At 61.6% G+C, this 16,715-nt stretch overlaps 1 protein-coding gene across 7 annotated transcripts in view; it reads right to left on the bottom strand.

The window, feature by feature from the left end:
* Positions 1-15,103, bottom strand: part of STAMBPL1 (STAM binding protein like 1) — a 28,367-nt gene extending 13,264 nt beyond the window's left edge. Inside the window, exons 1-5 of one of the 7 annotated variants that reach the window (XM_049101715.1) lie at positions 15,002-15,055; positions 4,786-6,046; positions 3,994-4,152; positions 2,911-2,988; positions 32-249 (exon numbers count right to left, since the gene is read on the bottom strand). In XM_049101715.1, coding sequence (XP_048957672.1) covers positions 32-249; positions 2,911-2,940 — 248 coding nt within the window. In that variant the 5' untranslated portion in view covers positions 2,941-2,988; positions 3,994-4,152; positions 4,786-6,046; positions 15,002-15,055. Of the gene's footprint in view, positions 1-31; positions 250-2,852; positions 2,989-3,993; positions 4,153-4,785; positions 6,047-13,485; positions 14,466-15,001 lie in introns of those variants that run through there. The other 6 variants (XM_049101714.1, XM_025441394.3, XM_049101716.1 and 3 more) reach the window with 6 other exon arrangements.
* Between the last annotated feature and the right edge of the window lie 1,612 nt (positions 15,104-16,715).

Here is a 16,715-nt window from a genome sequence, read left to right as displayed (position 1 = left end):
CCCTGGGCCAGGCTTCTCAGGCCAGACTTACGTTATGAATTTATTGTACAGGACAAAGGCGTTTTCCAGGTTCCCCTCCTCCAGGTACACAGACGCCATCCTCTCCATCTCCACCCCGGACCGGAAGTAGCGGCGCGGGGCGATGTCCTCCGTGATGGCGATGTTGGCCCCGAGCTTGCTCAGGGCGCGGACGCGCTCCTCTGGGCTCAGCGACACGTCCGTGTGGTCGGGCAGGGCCGCCAGCCTCCTCTGCAAGGCAAGGCCAGAGGCCCTGAGCCCCAGCAGGCGGCGCGGCACGGCGACCCCGCGCCTCTCGGGACGCGCAGGGGGGGACCCCGAGGGGAGGCGCGGCCGTGCACCCCGGGGAGCCAGCAGCGTCCCCAGCGGCGGCGCAGGTGCTGCGGTGCGTCCCCCTGGGGCGCGGGCGCGGCCACGCGTGTCCTCACAGGTGAGCCCTCTGGGCCGGGAGAAGAGGGCGGGCGGGGGTTGGGGGCTGTCGCCTGCGCGGGGCCCGGGGCACCTCCAAGCCGCGGTCTCCTTCAGGGTCTCCAGGGATGGGCGTCCCTTGCACAGCAGGCGCCTTGGGGACCCCTGCGGCCTCGGCCACTGAGCCCCCCCGCCCAGTCCCAGAGCAGCCTTTCTGGGCAGAGGGCCACCTCCTCTTCCTTTTTTTTTTTTTTTTTGGTTTTTAAAGATTTTGTCTATTTACTTAACAGAGAGCGAGGGATGGAGGGCACGAGCAGGGCGGGAGCCGAGGAGAAGCCGGATCCCCCCCAAGCGGGGGGGCCCGAGGCAGGACTCGATCCCAGGACCCCGGGGTCACGCCCTGCGCCCAGGGCAGACGCCGAGCCGCGTGGCCGCCCCCCTCCGATTTCTTTTTAACATAAAAAGGCTCTGCGAGCGCCCAAGTGCTCACAGCCCGTGACGGGCACAGGCCCTGGCCGGGGACAATGCGCGGGATCGCCCGCAGAACCAGTGACACGAGGTCACGCGCTTGTGTTTTGTGCGTGAAAATAGCATCTGCACACGTCCGGGGAGAACACAACGTGCGCCCCGGGGTACCCGCTCAGCGCAGAGGCCGGCCTCCGGGAAGGCCGAGGCCGACAGCTTTCTGTCTCCTGCTGCCGGCGGCCTCCTGGCGGGCACCTCAGGCTCGCGGGCCGGGCAGCAAGGCCTGAGCCCTGCGGGGGGCGGCGGCCACGTGCGACCCTCAGGCCGGGGACCGGCTGCGCTCACCCACGGCGTGGCACGGGGGCCGGGAGACACCCCCCAGCGTGTCGTGAGCCGGCCCTGCACCCGGGCGGCGACCCCCTAGCGACAGAACCAGAGACCCGACAGCTGCTTCTCTCGGTGGCCCCTGCGGTGGCGGGGAGGGACCCCTGCGGAGGCGTGCCCAGGACCCCTGCCGGTCCCCAGCCCAGGCGGCCCCAGCGCCCCGCTGCCTCCCCTGAAGGCATCCTGCGACCCCTCACGGCCACGGGGCAACCTGGAGCTTCCAGGGCTCCATCACCGACAGCAAGGCGCCCCCGGATCCCCACTCCGGCACCTGGAAGCAACTGAGGCCCGGTGCGGGGGGTGGTGCTGGCCGCAGCACCCACAGCAGCTCCTCCTCCGGCGCCACCCCAGCTCGGGGCACGCTTCCGAGTAGCCAACCTGCCGCACCCCCACAGGCTTTGGCCCGGACGCTGCCCCGGGCAGGGGTGCAGCTGCAGGCACTGGGGGGCTGCACGTGGCCTGGGCCACCGCTTGCCCCTCGCGGTTCAACCAACCGCAGGGCCCCAGTGACATCAGAAAATGATCGGAAATTTTTAAAAAAACTAACTCTGGAAGTAAGCACGTTTCCAAAGGGGGTTTCCAGCCCCCGGGACGCGCACAAGTGGTCTGCTCACTTTTCACTACTGCACGGCCTGCCCCGAACAGTGGTTATTTGTGCACAGCGTCCACCCAGCCCTGCTCCCCAGGACCGTCCCTCGCAGCACAGGCGCTGAGCACGGAGGGACACACGGAGACGTGCAAGGCGGACAGAACCGGGTTCTCTTTCTCCCTGAAAGTAAAAGTAAGATTTCCGTTTCCTGCACTGACTGGTCCTAGCTTCCCAGACTCAGAAGTGATTTCAGAAGGAAACTGGGAAAGAGCCTAGTGTCTCCGTCGACCTAGAAGCTGGGTTCGTGGATCTCGAAGGAAAATACAAAATCTCCCGGGGAGAGGCCTTCGTGCTCCCTTCACGGTGGCCAGCCGTGAACATTTCATCGTCCCTGCAGGACGCCCTAGAAACCCGCCGGCCGCCGGAGGCGCGATGGGGCTCAGCTGCCAGCGTCAGGGGCAACCGAGCATCCTGGAGGATGCCGCGGGCCGGGGCCTGTTTGCTCTGCGGTCCCCGATCCTGCCGGCAGTCGAGGGGTGACGGTCAGGCCCGCATGCGTCCATCAGGCCCCAATGGGCTGAGGGCGTCCCACATACTGCTCGGCTGTGCTGTGTGCAGAACCGGGCCACCTCCCCGGGGCGACTGGGCCCCCCGCATGTCCCTGAGCCCCCGGCCCGGCGCCCTCGGGCTCCTGCTCTTTGTACAGCCACTGCACGGGCATGATGGGCATAAAAGGAAGCGCGACACACGTGTGGGCACACGGTCCCACCGTGCCCCGGAGCCCTGGGCCGCGGGGTCAGAGGCTGGCCGCACAGCCTGCGCTGCAGGCACCCACGGCCGGGACAGAGGACGGCACCCGAGGGTGGCCTGGTCCACTGCAGGCTCACACTCTTGTGGATCAAAACGAGTTATTTAGCCGGCTCAGGAGCCACTTGGCAGAGGGCTGCGCGCAGGGTGGACGCCGCACCGCCACCACCTCGGTTCGCACCTGCCGATTGGTCGCTGGGGCTTTAGGCCCCACGGGGGCAGCAGCGGGCGCCACATACCAGGGAGGCCACGGTGAACGGCTGGTCCATGTCGTCGGCCGCAGAGGACCCACTCGCGCTGCGTCCCGGTCACTTCATCTGCGCAGAGACAAGCAGAGCCACAGTTACTTTCTGAGCATCCGACCGCGGAACACAAACCGCAGGGACCGTGCGCCCTGAGTGCTCGGCTGTGGGGGCCTCGCGCCGAGGATGGACCCCAGGACGGAGCTGCAGGACGGAGCCCGGGACGGAGCCCTGGGTGGAGCCCAGGATGGAACCCCATATGGAGCCACAGGATGGAGCCGCAGGACGGAGCCCAGGACGGAGCCGAGGCCATAGCCAAGGCCAGAGACGCAGGATGGAACCCAGGACAGACCCCAGACAGAGCCGCAGGACAGAGCCCAGGACGGAGCGCAGGACGGAGCCCAGGACGGAGCCCAGGACGGAGCCCGGGACGGAGCCCCGGGATGGAGCCCAGGACAGAGCCCGGGATGGAGCCCAGGACAGAGCCCAGGACGGAGCCCCAGGACAGAGCCCCGAGACGGAGCCCCAGGATGGAGCCCGGGACGGAGCCGCAGGCGGCCATGGACCCTCTTCCAAGCGGACCTTCAGGAGCGGCCGGGGGACACGCGGCCTGCTGGCACGCTGCTGCGCTCCCGCACTCAGGACGTGGCTCCAAGGGACAAAGGCCAGGCTGTGGGGGCCGGGAGCCTGGAGCCGGCAGGTGGAGCCCTGCCTCCGGGTCCCCAGGGTGTGGCACCTTCCCTCTGAGTGTGGACGAGAGGCGGCCGACTTGTCACCGAGGGACCTCACCTGCATGTTGGTGTGATGCCCCGGATGAGGGGTTGTGTGGATGTAGGAGGATGTCTAACCAGCGCACCAACTCCTGCTACAGAGAGCTCGGGGCGGGCCTGGCCTAATCAGGTGAAAGCTCTGGGGGCCCAACAGCTCCCCTGCCGGCCCTGCAGACTCAGCCATGGACATTGCTCAGCTGCAGGATCACGGATGCACCCCCCTGCCCCTCGGGAGTCGAAACAGCCCCGATGAGCCCCTACACCTGTCCCCCAGGTGGGCACCGAGCGGAGGACCCGGCTACAAACCCACAGGTAGTAAGTGCAGGTGACGGTGGCAGGAACGACTCAGGGCCTCCCGAGAACTCAAGCGGGTCAGCAGGCGGAGTGGGGTGCGGAGTGGGGTGCCCGGGAAAGTCCCTTGCACACCCGAGGTGACGAGTCTCAGCTTTTGTTGGGACCGTTATGGAGCCTGGGGGAGGGGAAAGTGGAGGGTGGAGGGGGAAGTGGAGGGGGGAGGGGGGAGGGGGAAGTGGAGGGGGAGGGGGAAGGGGGAGGAGGAAAGGGGGAGGGGGGAGGAAAGGGGGGAGGGGGGAGAGAGGGTTAGAGAAGGGGAGATGGGGAGAGGGGGAGATGGGGGTGAGAAGACGGGGGTGGGGAGACGGGGGTGGGGGGAGGTGGGAGGAGGGAGAGGAGGGGAGGGGGGAGCAGGAGCAGGCAGGCAGGAGCGCCCATCAGGAGTCCGAGCCGTGGCAAAGCAAGAAGAGAAAGGCAGCGTCTCACTGGCTTAGCTGAGTCCACGCCGCACAGATGCCCCCCCCCCGAGGCCGGGTCCGTTGGGGCAGCGGGATCCCCGTCCTGCCCCACCCAGGACCAGCAAACAGGGCCTCCATCAGGCCCCCTTGCCCGGTGCTCCGCTGGGCCACCTGCACGTTGGGTGCCGGGTGCAGGGGAGGATGAGGAGGAGCCTGAGGAGGACGGAGAAGATCAGGGAGGATGAGGAGGGTGGGGAGGACGGGGAGGATGGAGAGAGCGGGGGAGGATGTAGAGGGCGGGGAGGACCCCCTGGGGCGAGAGGCAGTGCTGCCACCACCTGCAGTCACACCTGGGCTCCTCTGGAAGTGCAGGCTCCAGGCTCGGCGGAGGCAGGGTGACGGCAGAGGCAGGGTGACACGGCCTTCAAGGCCCCGCCTGCCCCGCAGCCGCCCCATCCACCTGCCCGTCCGTCCACCTGCCGTGGGTACCTGCCGTGCTCTTCTAGGCTCACGGTCTGCACGGACACAGGGTGCCCCTTGCGGCGGCTCCAACCCCGGCAAGCGTTCCACAGGAGTGCCCAGGGTCACCTGAAGCCGCCCCTACCTCCCTGCACCCTGGGGGGCACCTGGCTGTGACCTCACCGCACCCAGCGCCGCTGCTGCCCCAGCCCCTCCCCGCGTGGCCGCCGACACCCAGCTCGCTCCTGCCTACACGGCCTTCTAAGGGGGACAGGGGTGGGGGCGGGGGGGCCTGGATTGCTGGTCGAGCTGAGCTGTGAGCACTGCCCGCAGGGGGGAGCCGGGCAGGAGCCGCAGGAAGCCCTGAGCACCCCCAGCTGGGCCCAGGGCGACGGCACAGGCGGGTCCCACTGGGGGGACGGGGCAGGTCCGCCTCCCAGCCAACACCTCACATTCCCCAGAGTCACGGCCCAAGAGCACGATTCCTCTTGAATTGGAGCCTGGGGTCCCAAAGGGAGGTCCAAGTGTCGCTCATGGCCCTGGAGGGCAGGGTGGCAGCGGCTCTAGATGCCACCCTGGGGTGAAAAGGGAGCGTCAGGGGTGCCTGTGGGGCTGCGGGGTGCAATGTCCACCTCGGGCCTAGGCCGAGTCCCCGGGTCCTGGGATCAAGTCTCACATCGGGCTCCCACCCAGGCTCCAAGGCCTGAGCCGGTCGGGCCCATGGAGCCCAGAGGTGCAGGGTCCCAGCACCGGGGCTCCCACCCGGGCTCCAGGCACAAACTGCAGGACCGCAGCCTCTCCCCCTGCACAGGGGCGGAGAAGGGCAGGCAAGGAGAAAGGACACTGTGTAACCCAGAGCCCGATGCTCGGTGTCAGCGACGGGCCACAGCACCATCCGCGTGCCCCGGTGAGGAAGCCCGGGCGCAGAACAGGTGAGCAACCCGAGCAAGTGGCGAGGCGGGGACTCCGAAGTAGGGGCAGAGGATCCCTGGCGTCGGCTCAAGCAGCATTTGATAGTTGATGCTGAAATCAGGGCAAGGCCGGTCTTGGTGCTTGGATAAGAAAGACAGGATGCGGACATGACATGTCACGCCTTCGATGACCTGGACCACGAACACAGGGAGGTGGCTGGCGGCGTGGGGGGCCGGGCGGCTGGGGAGAAACGTCACAGATTGGCTGGATGCTTTAAGGGTCATTGGAATATTCAGGTTTTCTGCTTTCTCCTGGAGCCCATTTTAGTTAGCTCAAGTTTTCTAATTGTGTCCCATTTTATCTGTTTTTCAAATGCAGATAATCAGAGCTCTCTTCAGACGGTCTCAATTATTCACGGGTCCCGGGGCGCCTGCGCCTCAGCCGGTGAGGTGTCAAACCCTTGGTTTCAGCTCAGGTCGTGATCCCAGGGTCATGGGCTCGATGAGGCTCACGCTGGGGGGGGCGGGGAGAGTCTGCTTGAGATGCTCTCTCTGTGTGCCCCGTCCTCCCCACTCGCTCTCAAATAAATAGATTTTTAAATAAGTAAATAGTGGGTCTGTAGTTATGCCTCCCTATTCATTCCTAATGCTATTTATGGGTTTTCCTCTTTCTTCCTGGGTTAACATTGTCAGAAATTTAGCTACTTGGCTAACGTTTTTTTTTCTTTTCTTTTTTTTGGAAAATGTTTTTCAAAGAATTAACTTTGGGTTGGTTCATCCTGCAACCTTATTTTTATTAACTTCTGTCCTTATTTTTATTATTTCATTACTCTCACCATATCTAGAATTAAGATACCAGTTCATTTTTAGCTACTTTTTTTTTTTTTTTTTAAAGATTCTGTTTATTTGAGAGACAGTCTGAGTGGGGGCAGGACGGAGAAGCAGCCGCCCCGCTGAGCAGGGAGCCCGACGTGGGGCTTGATCCCGGGACCCTGAGATCGTGACCTGAGCCGAAAGCAGGTGCTTAATCAACTGAGACCCTTAATCCTCACTTCTTGAGGATTGTTCCTAGTTGTCTATGTTCTATGATTTGCCAGTAAATGTACTTAAGCAGAGAAAAGGAAGAGATGACATTTCAGTTCAGCATAACAACTATCTGATCCACAATCTTCTCTCTGCCAAAAAGATAAAAGGGTGTTGATTCCCTTCACTTATATTTTATGCAGAATGACTGGCTGGCTGTGGACTGACCGCCTGTGCTCATCCCATCAAGAGCCCCCCTCAGTGCTCAAAGGGCATTTCATGTGCTCACAAATGTGCTAATTTAGGATTCCATTTTTTTTTTTCCCTTAATGAGACGGTCTGATTGATACGCATCATAAAACACTTAAGAGAATGAATTTGAGCTCTCGGGGAGAAATTCACATTTGTGCGCAATTATTTTGTCATCTTAAATCCACATGAGCATGTTGATTTTGTTATTCTTCTAGAGAGGTACTAAAATTTCCTGGAAATGATGCCTTCTAAAAATAAGCCACCTCCCCCCCCAAAAAAGAAAAGAAAAGAAGCCACCCGTAAGCCACTCAGCTTTAATGTATATTTTAACATACTTCCCTTTTTTGCTGCAATAAGCTTGTAACAAAATACCATCCAGGAGTTATCTAATTCCACGAGGCACAGTGAGTCAGAATAAATTTTTAAAATAACATCATCTTTTTGCCTGCCAGTTGCCTGAAGCTCAGAGATGCAAGGTCAGTGCTCGGGCATTATTAATCAATTTAATTTCATTCTCATGAATTTCCTGAGGACGGGCCATGACCAAGATGCCCTGAGCCCGGCACGACTACTCAAAAGCAAAAGCTCTCCTTTTGGAGAAATGGAGGAGCACGTCTCCGATGGTCTCCGATGCTCCCCGACCACAGGAACCGCGGCCGTTCCACGCGTCCCCCGCACGGCAGCTCTCACGGTTTGGGTTTTGCACGAGAAAACCTCATCGATGCAGGAGGCCAACGCAAAATAGGCCGTGTCCTTCCTCAGGCTGGCCTGGCCACCCCCCTGATGGTGCTCAGCGAGCCCCGCACGTGGCCTCAGCTGCCGGGCCTGTGTGCTCAGCTCTCACCCCCTCCGGTCTCCAGGCCCACGGCCGACGCCCCCGCTCTGACGCGGGGCTGCCTCCGAGTGTGGCTCCTCGACCACCTCCACCACAACTCCTTGGTAGAGCAGGAGAGTGGTTGCCAGGTCTCTATTCTCATCAGGCCGCCCAGCAGTTCTGGACGCACACCCAGACCCGAGGCTCACGACATCGGCCACACTGTTCCAAGGCAGTTACGAGCAACCTCCTGAAAGCCTGGCCTGGATCAGCTGCGTGTTTTCTGCCGTGGAACAAGCTCCTGCCGTGGGCTCTGCGAAGCAGAGGTGTCTGTCCCCCAACACCCGTCCTCACCCTGCATCTCAACTCTCCGTGTCCTGCCTTTCCTGCTAACACACCTTCATTCCTTCCCCGGGACACGTCTTGTCATGACTCGGACTGACGCTCCATCTGAGCCTCAGCACCGTGACTTCAAATCTCTTCCATCTGCTTCCACCGGGACACCCAACTGATCTCGCACCCGGGATGCCCCAAGGCTAACTACATCTTTCCTGCAAATACCGCTGGCTCCCAGTAAATCCAGTCGTCGGTTTGTGTATACGACGTTATTTATGAACCAACGGCCTGTGCTAGGCGCTAGCGACGCAACAGTGACCAGAGAGACAGATCCTAATGGATCTTCCGACACAAACATTCTGCGAGGGGCAGGGTGAGGCAGAGATGCATGGTAACCGCTACTGAGACAAAATACAGGAAACAGAGACAGCTATGCATTCTTTTTCTGGAAAAAAAAAACAAAGCAAACCTTCAGAAACAAGCGTGTCCTCCTCAGTGCACGGGGAGGCAGCTTTTGCCCCATCACTGGTGACGTCAACTTGGATCTCTTGTTTAAATCACGGCTGCCAGGCCCTTTCCTTGTAAAGATTCTATATTTTTCCTTTGTGAGTAACTTCAGGAACCTGCAAATACACCTTGGCCCCTAATTTTAGCATCGAAAGGTGATTGTTGCCTGAACAATGATTACCGTGCGTCTGAAAATGGTGCATTTTCTATTTCCATCCTCCGTCCGACATTTCTTAGTTTAGGTGGCATTTTCGGTCGAAGGATGTTTAAGTTTTGTACAAAATGTTTACATTTCAGCCTGTAAGATGGTTCCATCTTTTCCCTATGGTATCTGAGTTTTTTCATCATTTTTATAAAAGGTCTTCAAACTCACTAATGCCAAAAATATTCCTTAATGGGTTCACCAATCTCTTCTTCCAGTAGTTTTGTGTATATTTTTTAAGATGTCGTTTATTTATCTGAGAGAGCGCACAAGCAGAGGGAGCTGCAGGCAGAGGCAGAGGGAGAAGCCGACTTCCCACTGAGCTGGGAGCCCGACACGGGGCTCGAACCCGGGACCGCGAGAGCATGACCGGAGCCGAAGGCAGACGCTTCACCGACGGAGCCCCCAGGCGCCCACGGTTGGATAGTTTTGAATCTGTGTGGAATTCACGTTTCTGCGAGGAGTTTAGACACGGCTACAGTTTCCCTTTGCATCAGGCGAAGCCTCAATTACCCTGAGCTTCTTATGTAACTCGCAACTCTGCGACGCGAAGCCTGGAGGGGGACACGCAGCTACTGGGGGGAGTGCGGGAGAGCCCCAAACCTTGGAAGCTGAGCGGACCTCCTGGGGTTCCGGAGCAAAAGCAGGCAGCGGAACCGCCGGCGCGGACGCTGGCACAGACAGTCACCACATCAGGGTGGCACTTGCGACTTGTGCCGAGGAAAGGTCCCCTCCTCCTGAACAGCGCCAACCGCTCGTCAATCGCACAAAACCTGGTGAGCCCTGGAGACAGCTCCGTGTGCCCGCCGCCCGGTCCACACCCGCCTGCCGCTGTGCACCGCACGCACTCGCACACTCATGAAGAAACGTCAGGCCACACGGGTGGAGGCCGTTCCATAAAGCCAACGGCTACTGCTCTTCACAAGTGTCAAGATGATGGAAGACAGGGAGGGACTGTTCCAGATTCAAAGACACCACTAAGGGCCCGTGGGAGGCTCCGGAGGGGGGAGCGGCTGCCTTCAGCCCAGGCTGTGACCCTGGGGGCCCGGGATCGAGTTCTGCATCGGGCTCCCCGCAGGGAGCTGCTTCTCCGTCTGCCTGGGTCTCTGCCTCTCTCTCTGGGTCTCTCATGAGTAAATAAATAAAATGTTTAAGAAATAATAAAATAAAATAAAAGAGTCCACAGAGACGAGACAACTGAATGCCAGGCACAGTCCTGCAGGGGACCCAATCCTGGATCGGAAGGACGCTGGGGAAATAAATGCGAATAAGATCTGTGCATCGGACAATAACAAGGGGATGGTATTACTCTCCCGATTTTGAGAACTACTGTGATCACGTAGACTGTTAATATTTCGAGGAGGGGGGATAAAGGATATACAGAAATTCCATGTATTTTTTTAGAAGTCTGACATGCTTTTATTTTATTCTTTTAAGAGACCCACGGGGAGAGGCAGAGATGCAGGCAGAGGGAAAAGCAGGCTCCCTGCAGTGAGCTCGACGTGAGACTCCATCCCAGGACCCCGGGGTCACGCTCTGGGCCGCAGGGAGATGCTCAGCTGCTGAGCCCCCGGGCGCCCAAATTCCTTCAACCTTAACAAGGTTTCCTGTTTGATTTAGGAGACGTTTGGCTCCTGCCTCGCTGGCGTCCTGGGGGCCGTGGGGATGAGGGCTGGTGTGGCCTGTGGCCCAGCGACGCACGAGGGGCCAGAAGCGGGGCGGGAGTGTGGAGAGACACCGAGGCCCCGCGGCTCCTGCCCTGCGGCGGGTGGGCGCCCGGGAGGCCGCGTCCGGAGCCTGCGGGGAAGCTCGGCCGTCTTCTTACGTCGGGTTTAAACTCACAAAATCAAAAAAACAAAAACGAGACCCCACAGCTCTTTAAGAAGAACTGAACGCCCGTGACATGGGACCGTGTGACTGATGCGGAACGTGAGGCCGCGCGGCGCGGTGTGGGGACAGGTGAGATTCGAGGCGTGAGGGCTTTCCCCGAAGCAGCGCCCGTCACCCCGTCACCCCGTCCACGAGCAGGCAGGACCGCGCGGCAAGGCGCTGCCTGGGAGTCGCTGTGAGAACAGGCCTGAGGCCCAGTGGTTCAGGGGAGCGGCCACCCGCGGACCCACCTGCCCACCCGCCGTCTGGCTGCCTCCCCCGTTAGAACGCGCCTCTTACCCCTAAACCGCGTTACTTCCACGAGTCTAAAAATAGCTAAAATCGCTCGGCTCTAAGTCCAGATAATATTCTGAATGAAAACGGTTATTTTTTTTAATTGATTGGAGAGGGAGAGGAGCCAGTGAGCGTGGGGGGGGCGGGTCTGCGCGGACCCCGCGAGGCTCGGTCCGTGACCACGACGGCGGTCTGAGCGCCGGGGGCCGTGGGCACGACGGCTAGGACACGTCCTCGTAAGGCCACCGCGGCCAGGAAGGGAGGGTGCGCGGCGCTGGGGTGGACACGGGCGGGCGGCACGGACGGCTCCGCCCCACAGACACGCAGCAGTGCGCGGCCCGGACAGGTGAGCGTGTCAGAGGACGGTCAGCATGCGACACGCGTCACACCGTGTCCGCACACACGCACACGACACTGCTCCCTCACACCACGGAGGCCTCGTGTGCAGCCCCCCCAGCAGGAGCCCGGGCGCCGAGATGCACCAGGGCCCACGCCAACCGCAGTCCAGCGGCTTCCCAAGCCCATGTGGGAACACACGTGGGGCCTCGTGACCGGGAGCTCCCCGCACAACACCCGGACGCCCAGGACAGCTGGCGGGGGCTTCGGCGGTGGTCCCCAGAGCAATGCTGCGCAGACACGGCCTACTCCACGGGGGAAGTGACAGGACGCCGGAGCCCGCAGGCCCGGCCCATGTGCATGCCCAGCCCGTGTGCAGGCCCAGCCCGTGTGCAGGCCGCATGGGGGGCCAGGGCCGGGCCGCCGTCTGCCCACAGCCCACTGCCATCCTAGGTGGCCTGGTGCTCGGGTCTGCGGGTTCTTCATCCGTCAGGGACGCCCACTGCGTGCCATCGCTCTAGGGGCCACGGTGACAACGCCGACAGCACCCAGGACGCCGGGAACCCCGAGACGCCCTTCCCTGTGCGCCCACCGAGCCCTGCCCTGAGGCTGGGGACACACAACGGGACACCCGGCCGAGAAACGAAGAGGCCCGGGCTCGTAGGCGCCCGTGAGCTGCCCGAGGACACGTGGCCATCGGCGCCAGGAGAGACTCGAGCTTCTCGGCGCTCGGCAGCCCGTGAGGTGGCGCGCGTGACGGTTTTGCGCAGCGTCCGGCTCTGCCACACATCCAAGGGCCACCCTTTCTTCCTAGGCCTCTGCCAGGCATCTGCGAGCCGGCCGGGGGACAGCGACGGCAAGTTCCTGCCGGGCACTGAGGCAGGTCTGGGTGGTTCCCTCCCCAGTGTCGCTGGGATGCCCGGCAGGCCTGTCACTCTGCGACGCGACATCCCACCGCCCTCCCTCCCTTCCATCCTCCCCCTGCCAGACTGTCCCTTGCAAGGCCACCATCGTCCCCTGCAAGGCCACCCACATCTTGTGGTGTCAGCCCACATCTCTCAAGGAACCTCCCGGCAATTGGCCGCCTCACCTCCTGAAACCCCCTCCCGGGCCACGCAGGGCCCTCGGGGCAGGGGACAAACAGGCTGCCCGGGGACGGGGCTGCAGTGCCTGTGGGCCCAGCAGGTGCTCACCGGCCACCCATGGCTGCGCCAAGAGCGGCTCCTATGTTACCTCCAAACGGTGATGAGCGATGTTTTATTTGACATATTTACTTCGCACACAGCCCAGCAGAAGACGCTTCAGGATCTCACCTGATTTTTTTTGCTCAGAATGAAACAAGCTTGAGTGAAAGACACACGGGGAAGGACGTCAGAGAAAATGCACATTCTTGATGCGCACTAGAAGGCTAACACCCTAACATCCGGGGACATTTCAGGCAGCGTTCTGACCTTTGACCCTGAAACTAGATCATGAGCCACAGGGCAAACATCTAGGGACTGGGGACGGAAACTGACGTTGTTTAAAAAAAAAAAAAAGAAGAAGAAGAAGAAGGAAAGAAAAAAAAAAGGTCTAACAGCCTTAATAGTTGAGCTCAGATACCGCACCCACTTCCATGAGTACCTTAAACGGCTAAGTAGAGCGGCGTGGGGGGGGGGGGCAGGGGGGCCTCTGGGGTGGAGCATCTGCCTTGGGCCCAGGGCGTGACCCTGGGGTCCCGGGATTGAGTCCCACATGGGGCTCCCTGCAGGGAGCCTGCTTCTCCCTCTGCCTGGGTCCCTGCCTCTCTCTCTGTCTCTCTCATGAATCAATAAATAAAACCTTTGGAAAAAAAAAAAAAGGCCGGAGCAAACCAAGGCGGATATGAATCACTGCACTTACACCGAGGCGCTGCTGTTGATAACCGTAAGCCACCAAGTAACCCGCGGTCGGATCTAAGGTCCCTAGAGCAACCGCATCCACGGACAAACAACACGGACTTCATTTAAAATTTTTGAAAGCCAGACACCACGTGCTGGGCGGACTTAGCAGTCCGCCAGACGCTTACCTGGCTCCCCACTCGCGCGGGGGTGCACGACTGTACTGGAAGTTCACCTGATCTGCCTGCAAATGCAAACAGCGTCCGGTGTGGCTGCATCCAGATCATTCCCGAGCCGGATGTTCTGATGTTCTGGTTCAGCTCTGGGCTTCTGAACGTTGCTCATGTGTCCTGCTGCCTGGCTGCGTGTGGGTGGCTGGAACGGGCAGGCGACAGGTGCCCACGGGGTGCTGACCGCTACCTTTGTCCTGGTGAGGTCCTGACGTGCCTGGGGCCTGGGGTCCTGGGTCCTGACGAGGTTGGCCTGGGTGGGTCGGGCTCCGGTTGGAGGAGGTGACGGGTACCTTGTAGCATGTTGGGGCGAGGAACGAGCCGCACTGGAGGGTGGTCAAGCCGAACCGGGACGGTGCCCACTTCAGAGTCCCCAGCACTGGCCGGGCAGCTGTGACCGTCTAGCCCCAGGGACCTCACGCTGACTCCAATACTCCCGAGGATCACACTGAGTCATTTGTCACCGTTCCCACCCTGGTGACAGGTCGCGAATCCCACACAGGCTGGAGTAAAGAGCGCTGGTGTCGCAGAGTCATGAAGCCAGAGGAGGAGGATGCGTCTTGCTGGTGAACGTACCTTTGGGGGTGGGGGGATCCCCGGCGCCTCTCACGCTCCTCCTCCCCTCCTGTAGTGAGCAAGAGCTACCAGGCTTTTCTTTTTCTTTTTCTTTCCTTTCTGACTTCCTGGGTCGTGCCCGTCAAGCAGGCCTGGGAAGTGTCCGTACGGGGCTGTGCCCAAGCCCTGCTCAGCCACGTCCCGTGCACGGAAAGTCAAAGAGTAAAAAGCGGCAGCGGCTGCACCAACGTCTATCTAGGCCAGTCGCGTCAGCTGCGCCCCAGGACCTGCCGCCGACCTGCCGCCGGCCCCGGAGCGGGGGGCGGGGAGCGGGGAGCGGGGAGCGGGGGGCGGGGAGCCTCTTCCTCCGAGGCCCTGACGCGCGGACACGGACCCTGGGGGGGCGCCGGGGGGCGAGGGGCCCGGAACGGGCGGCCCCGCGGGAGCAGGAGAGCAGGAGGCGGCGTCCAGGGGGCTCGGCGCAGGCCTGCCCCGGTGACCTTGGGGCTGACCCCGGGCCCAGCGCGGCGGCCCCGCCCCCTCCCCCGCCCCCGCCCTGGGCCTGCGCCCCGCGGGGGGCTGCGCTGCCGACCTCGGCCGGGTCCCGGGAGCCCCCGCCCCCGCCCCCCGCCCCCCGCTCGGCTCCTGGGTGGTTGGCTGCGCGCCCCCTGCGCACCCCTGCGCGCCCCTGCCCTGGCCTCTCCGGCTCCGCCTCGGCCGCGTGGATGGCGCCGGGGCCTCCGGGGGGCACAGAGCGACGCCCGCCCGCGGGGCCCCACCGGGTCGGGGCCGGGGACCACCCCCCCGCGGAGCGTCGGCCCGGCCCGGCCCGGTCCCCGCGACCCCGCCCCCCCACCCCGCCGAGGGGTCGCCCCCGGGCCCCCCCGCCCCCCCCCCCCCCCCGGCCCCGCGCGCTCACCGCCCGCCGGCTCCTCCCCGCGGCGGCGCTGCCCCTGGGGCCCCCGCATCCGGGCCGTGCAGCCGCGCCCCGCCCGGCCTCCTGCAGGACCGCCCCGCCCCCAGCCCCGAACCCGCGCCGGGCGGGGCCCCAGAGCTCTCGGCGGGGCGGCGGGGAGGGCCGTGGCTGCGCGTCCCGACCCCCCCCGCCCCCCCCGAGGTCGCAGGTGCCGCACGCGGGGAGCCCCGCCCCCTGCCCCCCGCCCCCTCCCCCCCCCCCGGGCCCCCCCCCGCGGCGCGGCTCCTCCTGGCCCCTCGGGTCGCGCCCTGGGAGCGGCGGGGCTGCCCGGCTGAGCGGCTGAGCGGCCCGGGCCCAGCACGGCCACCTCCAGGGCCTCGTCCCCGCGTTTGCATTTCTTTTTTAATGTATTTTTAAAATATCTTTACTTATTTATTCATGAGACACACAGAGAGAGGCAGAGACCCAGGCGGAGGCAGGAGCAGGCCCCATGCGGGACCCGGGTCACGCCCTGGGCCAAAGGCCGAGGCTCCACCGCCCCACCCCGCCGTCCCCACCCCCCCCCTTCAACTCTTAAAATGCAAAGGTTTAAAAATAAATAAATAAAAATAAAATAAAAAAACTCCTGGAGGCGGCCTGCAGCCCTCATTTTTGAAAAGCAACGGTGTCATTGCTCTTCTGATTTCGGATTCAGTTCCAAATTTTAAAATCAGAGAATTTCACAGAAACTCAGACTTTCCGCACGTTCTGGAACGTTGAACAAGCCGTGACCCTCGGCTCACGGGGGTTCTAGTAACGGTCAGCCAGAGCCGGATGCAGGCGTCCCCTTTACCCTGGGAGGATGCTCCTGGGTTTTCCACGGTCTCCCCCACTCCTGTACCCCCCGCCCCACTGACTTTTGAGGATGTGATTCACCCTGGAGTCTGCCGTTCTGGACTAGACATCCCATGACCTATCAGACAACCTAAAAAAAAAAAAATCAGTTGTGATTAAGATTAACCAGATTTCTAACAAAATATGATGAAACAAACAAGTTTACATAAATATTCAGAGTGGTCATTGACCCAAGGCTTCCTACCCAGACTCCAAACTCTCCAAAAAGCCAGAACGGCCCAAGGCTCCCTGTCTCCATTCTCCAGCATGGATGGCGCTGTCGTGTGACCTAAGTCCATCCCATCGGAGATTCCCATCCAGGCCCTTGAAGCCAGAGTCTATGACTCAAACAACAGACATTCTGGAAAAAGTATCATCATTATATACGGGGGGGTTTTGCGGCCCTGGGCAGCGGTGCCAGAAGTGACATTTGGACAAACCCAGTGGCGATACCAGTGGCGTCCCAGGTGCTGTGACATGTTCGGATGCCAACTACCAAGTTCCCCTGCCTGTGTGATGAACCTGGGTCTCCTACCTGCTGCCCCTCCAAGACGTCTCTCTTCTGATGAAGTCATCGGAACTGGTTTCAGCGTTTGCCACCAAAACTCCGACGCAGTGACTTTCGGGATGTGTCGGCCCGGCCTCCTTTTCACTAATGGAATTAATGAGAAGTGGGCACAAGTAGATTTGTTCAGCTTTTATCTTGGAATTTTAAAGTGTTCCATAATTTTACTTGCACTTAAAAAAAAAAGATTTTATTTATTTGAGAGACAGAGAGAACTCAAACGGGGAAGGAGCAGACAAAGAGGGACAAGAAGGACCCCACCCCACCGGGCCCGCTGAA

Source organism: Canis lupus, chromosome 26 (assembly GCF_003254725.2).
Source record: "Canis lupus dingo isolate Sandy chromosome 26, ASM325472v2, whole genome shotgun sequence".
In the NCBI taxonomy this organism is placed as follows: Eukaryota; Metazoa; Chordata; class Mammalia; order Carnivora; family Canidae; genus Canis; species Canis lupus.
This window is presented reverse-complemented; position numbering and strand designations above follow the sequence as displayed.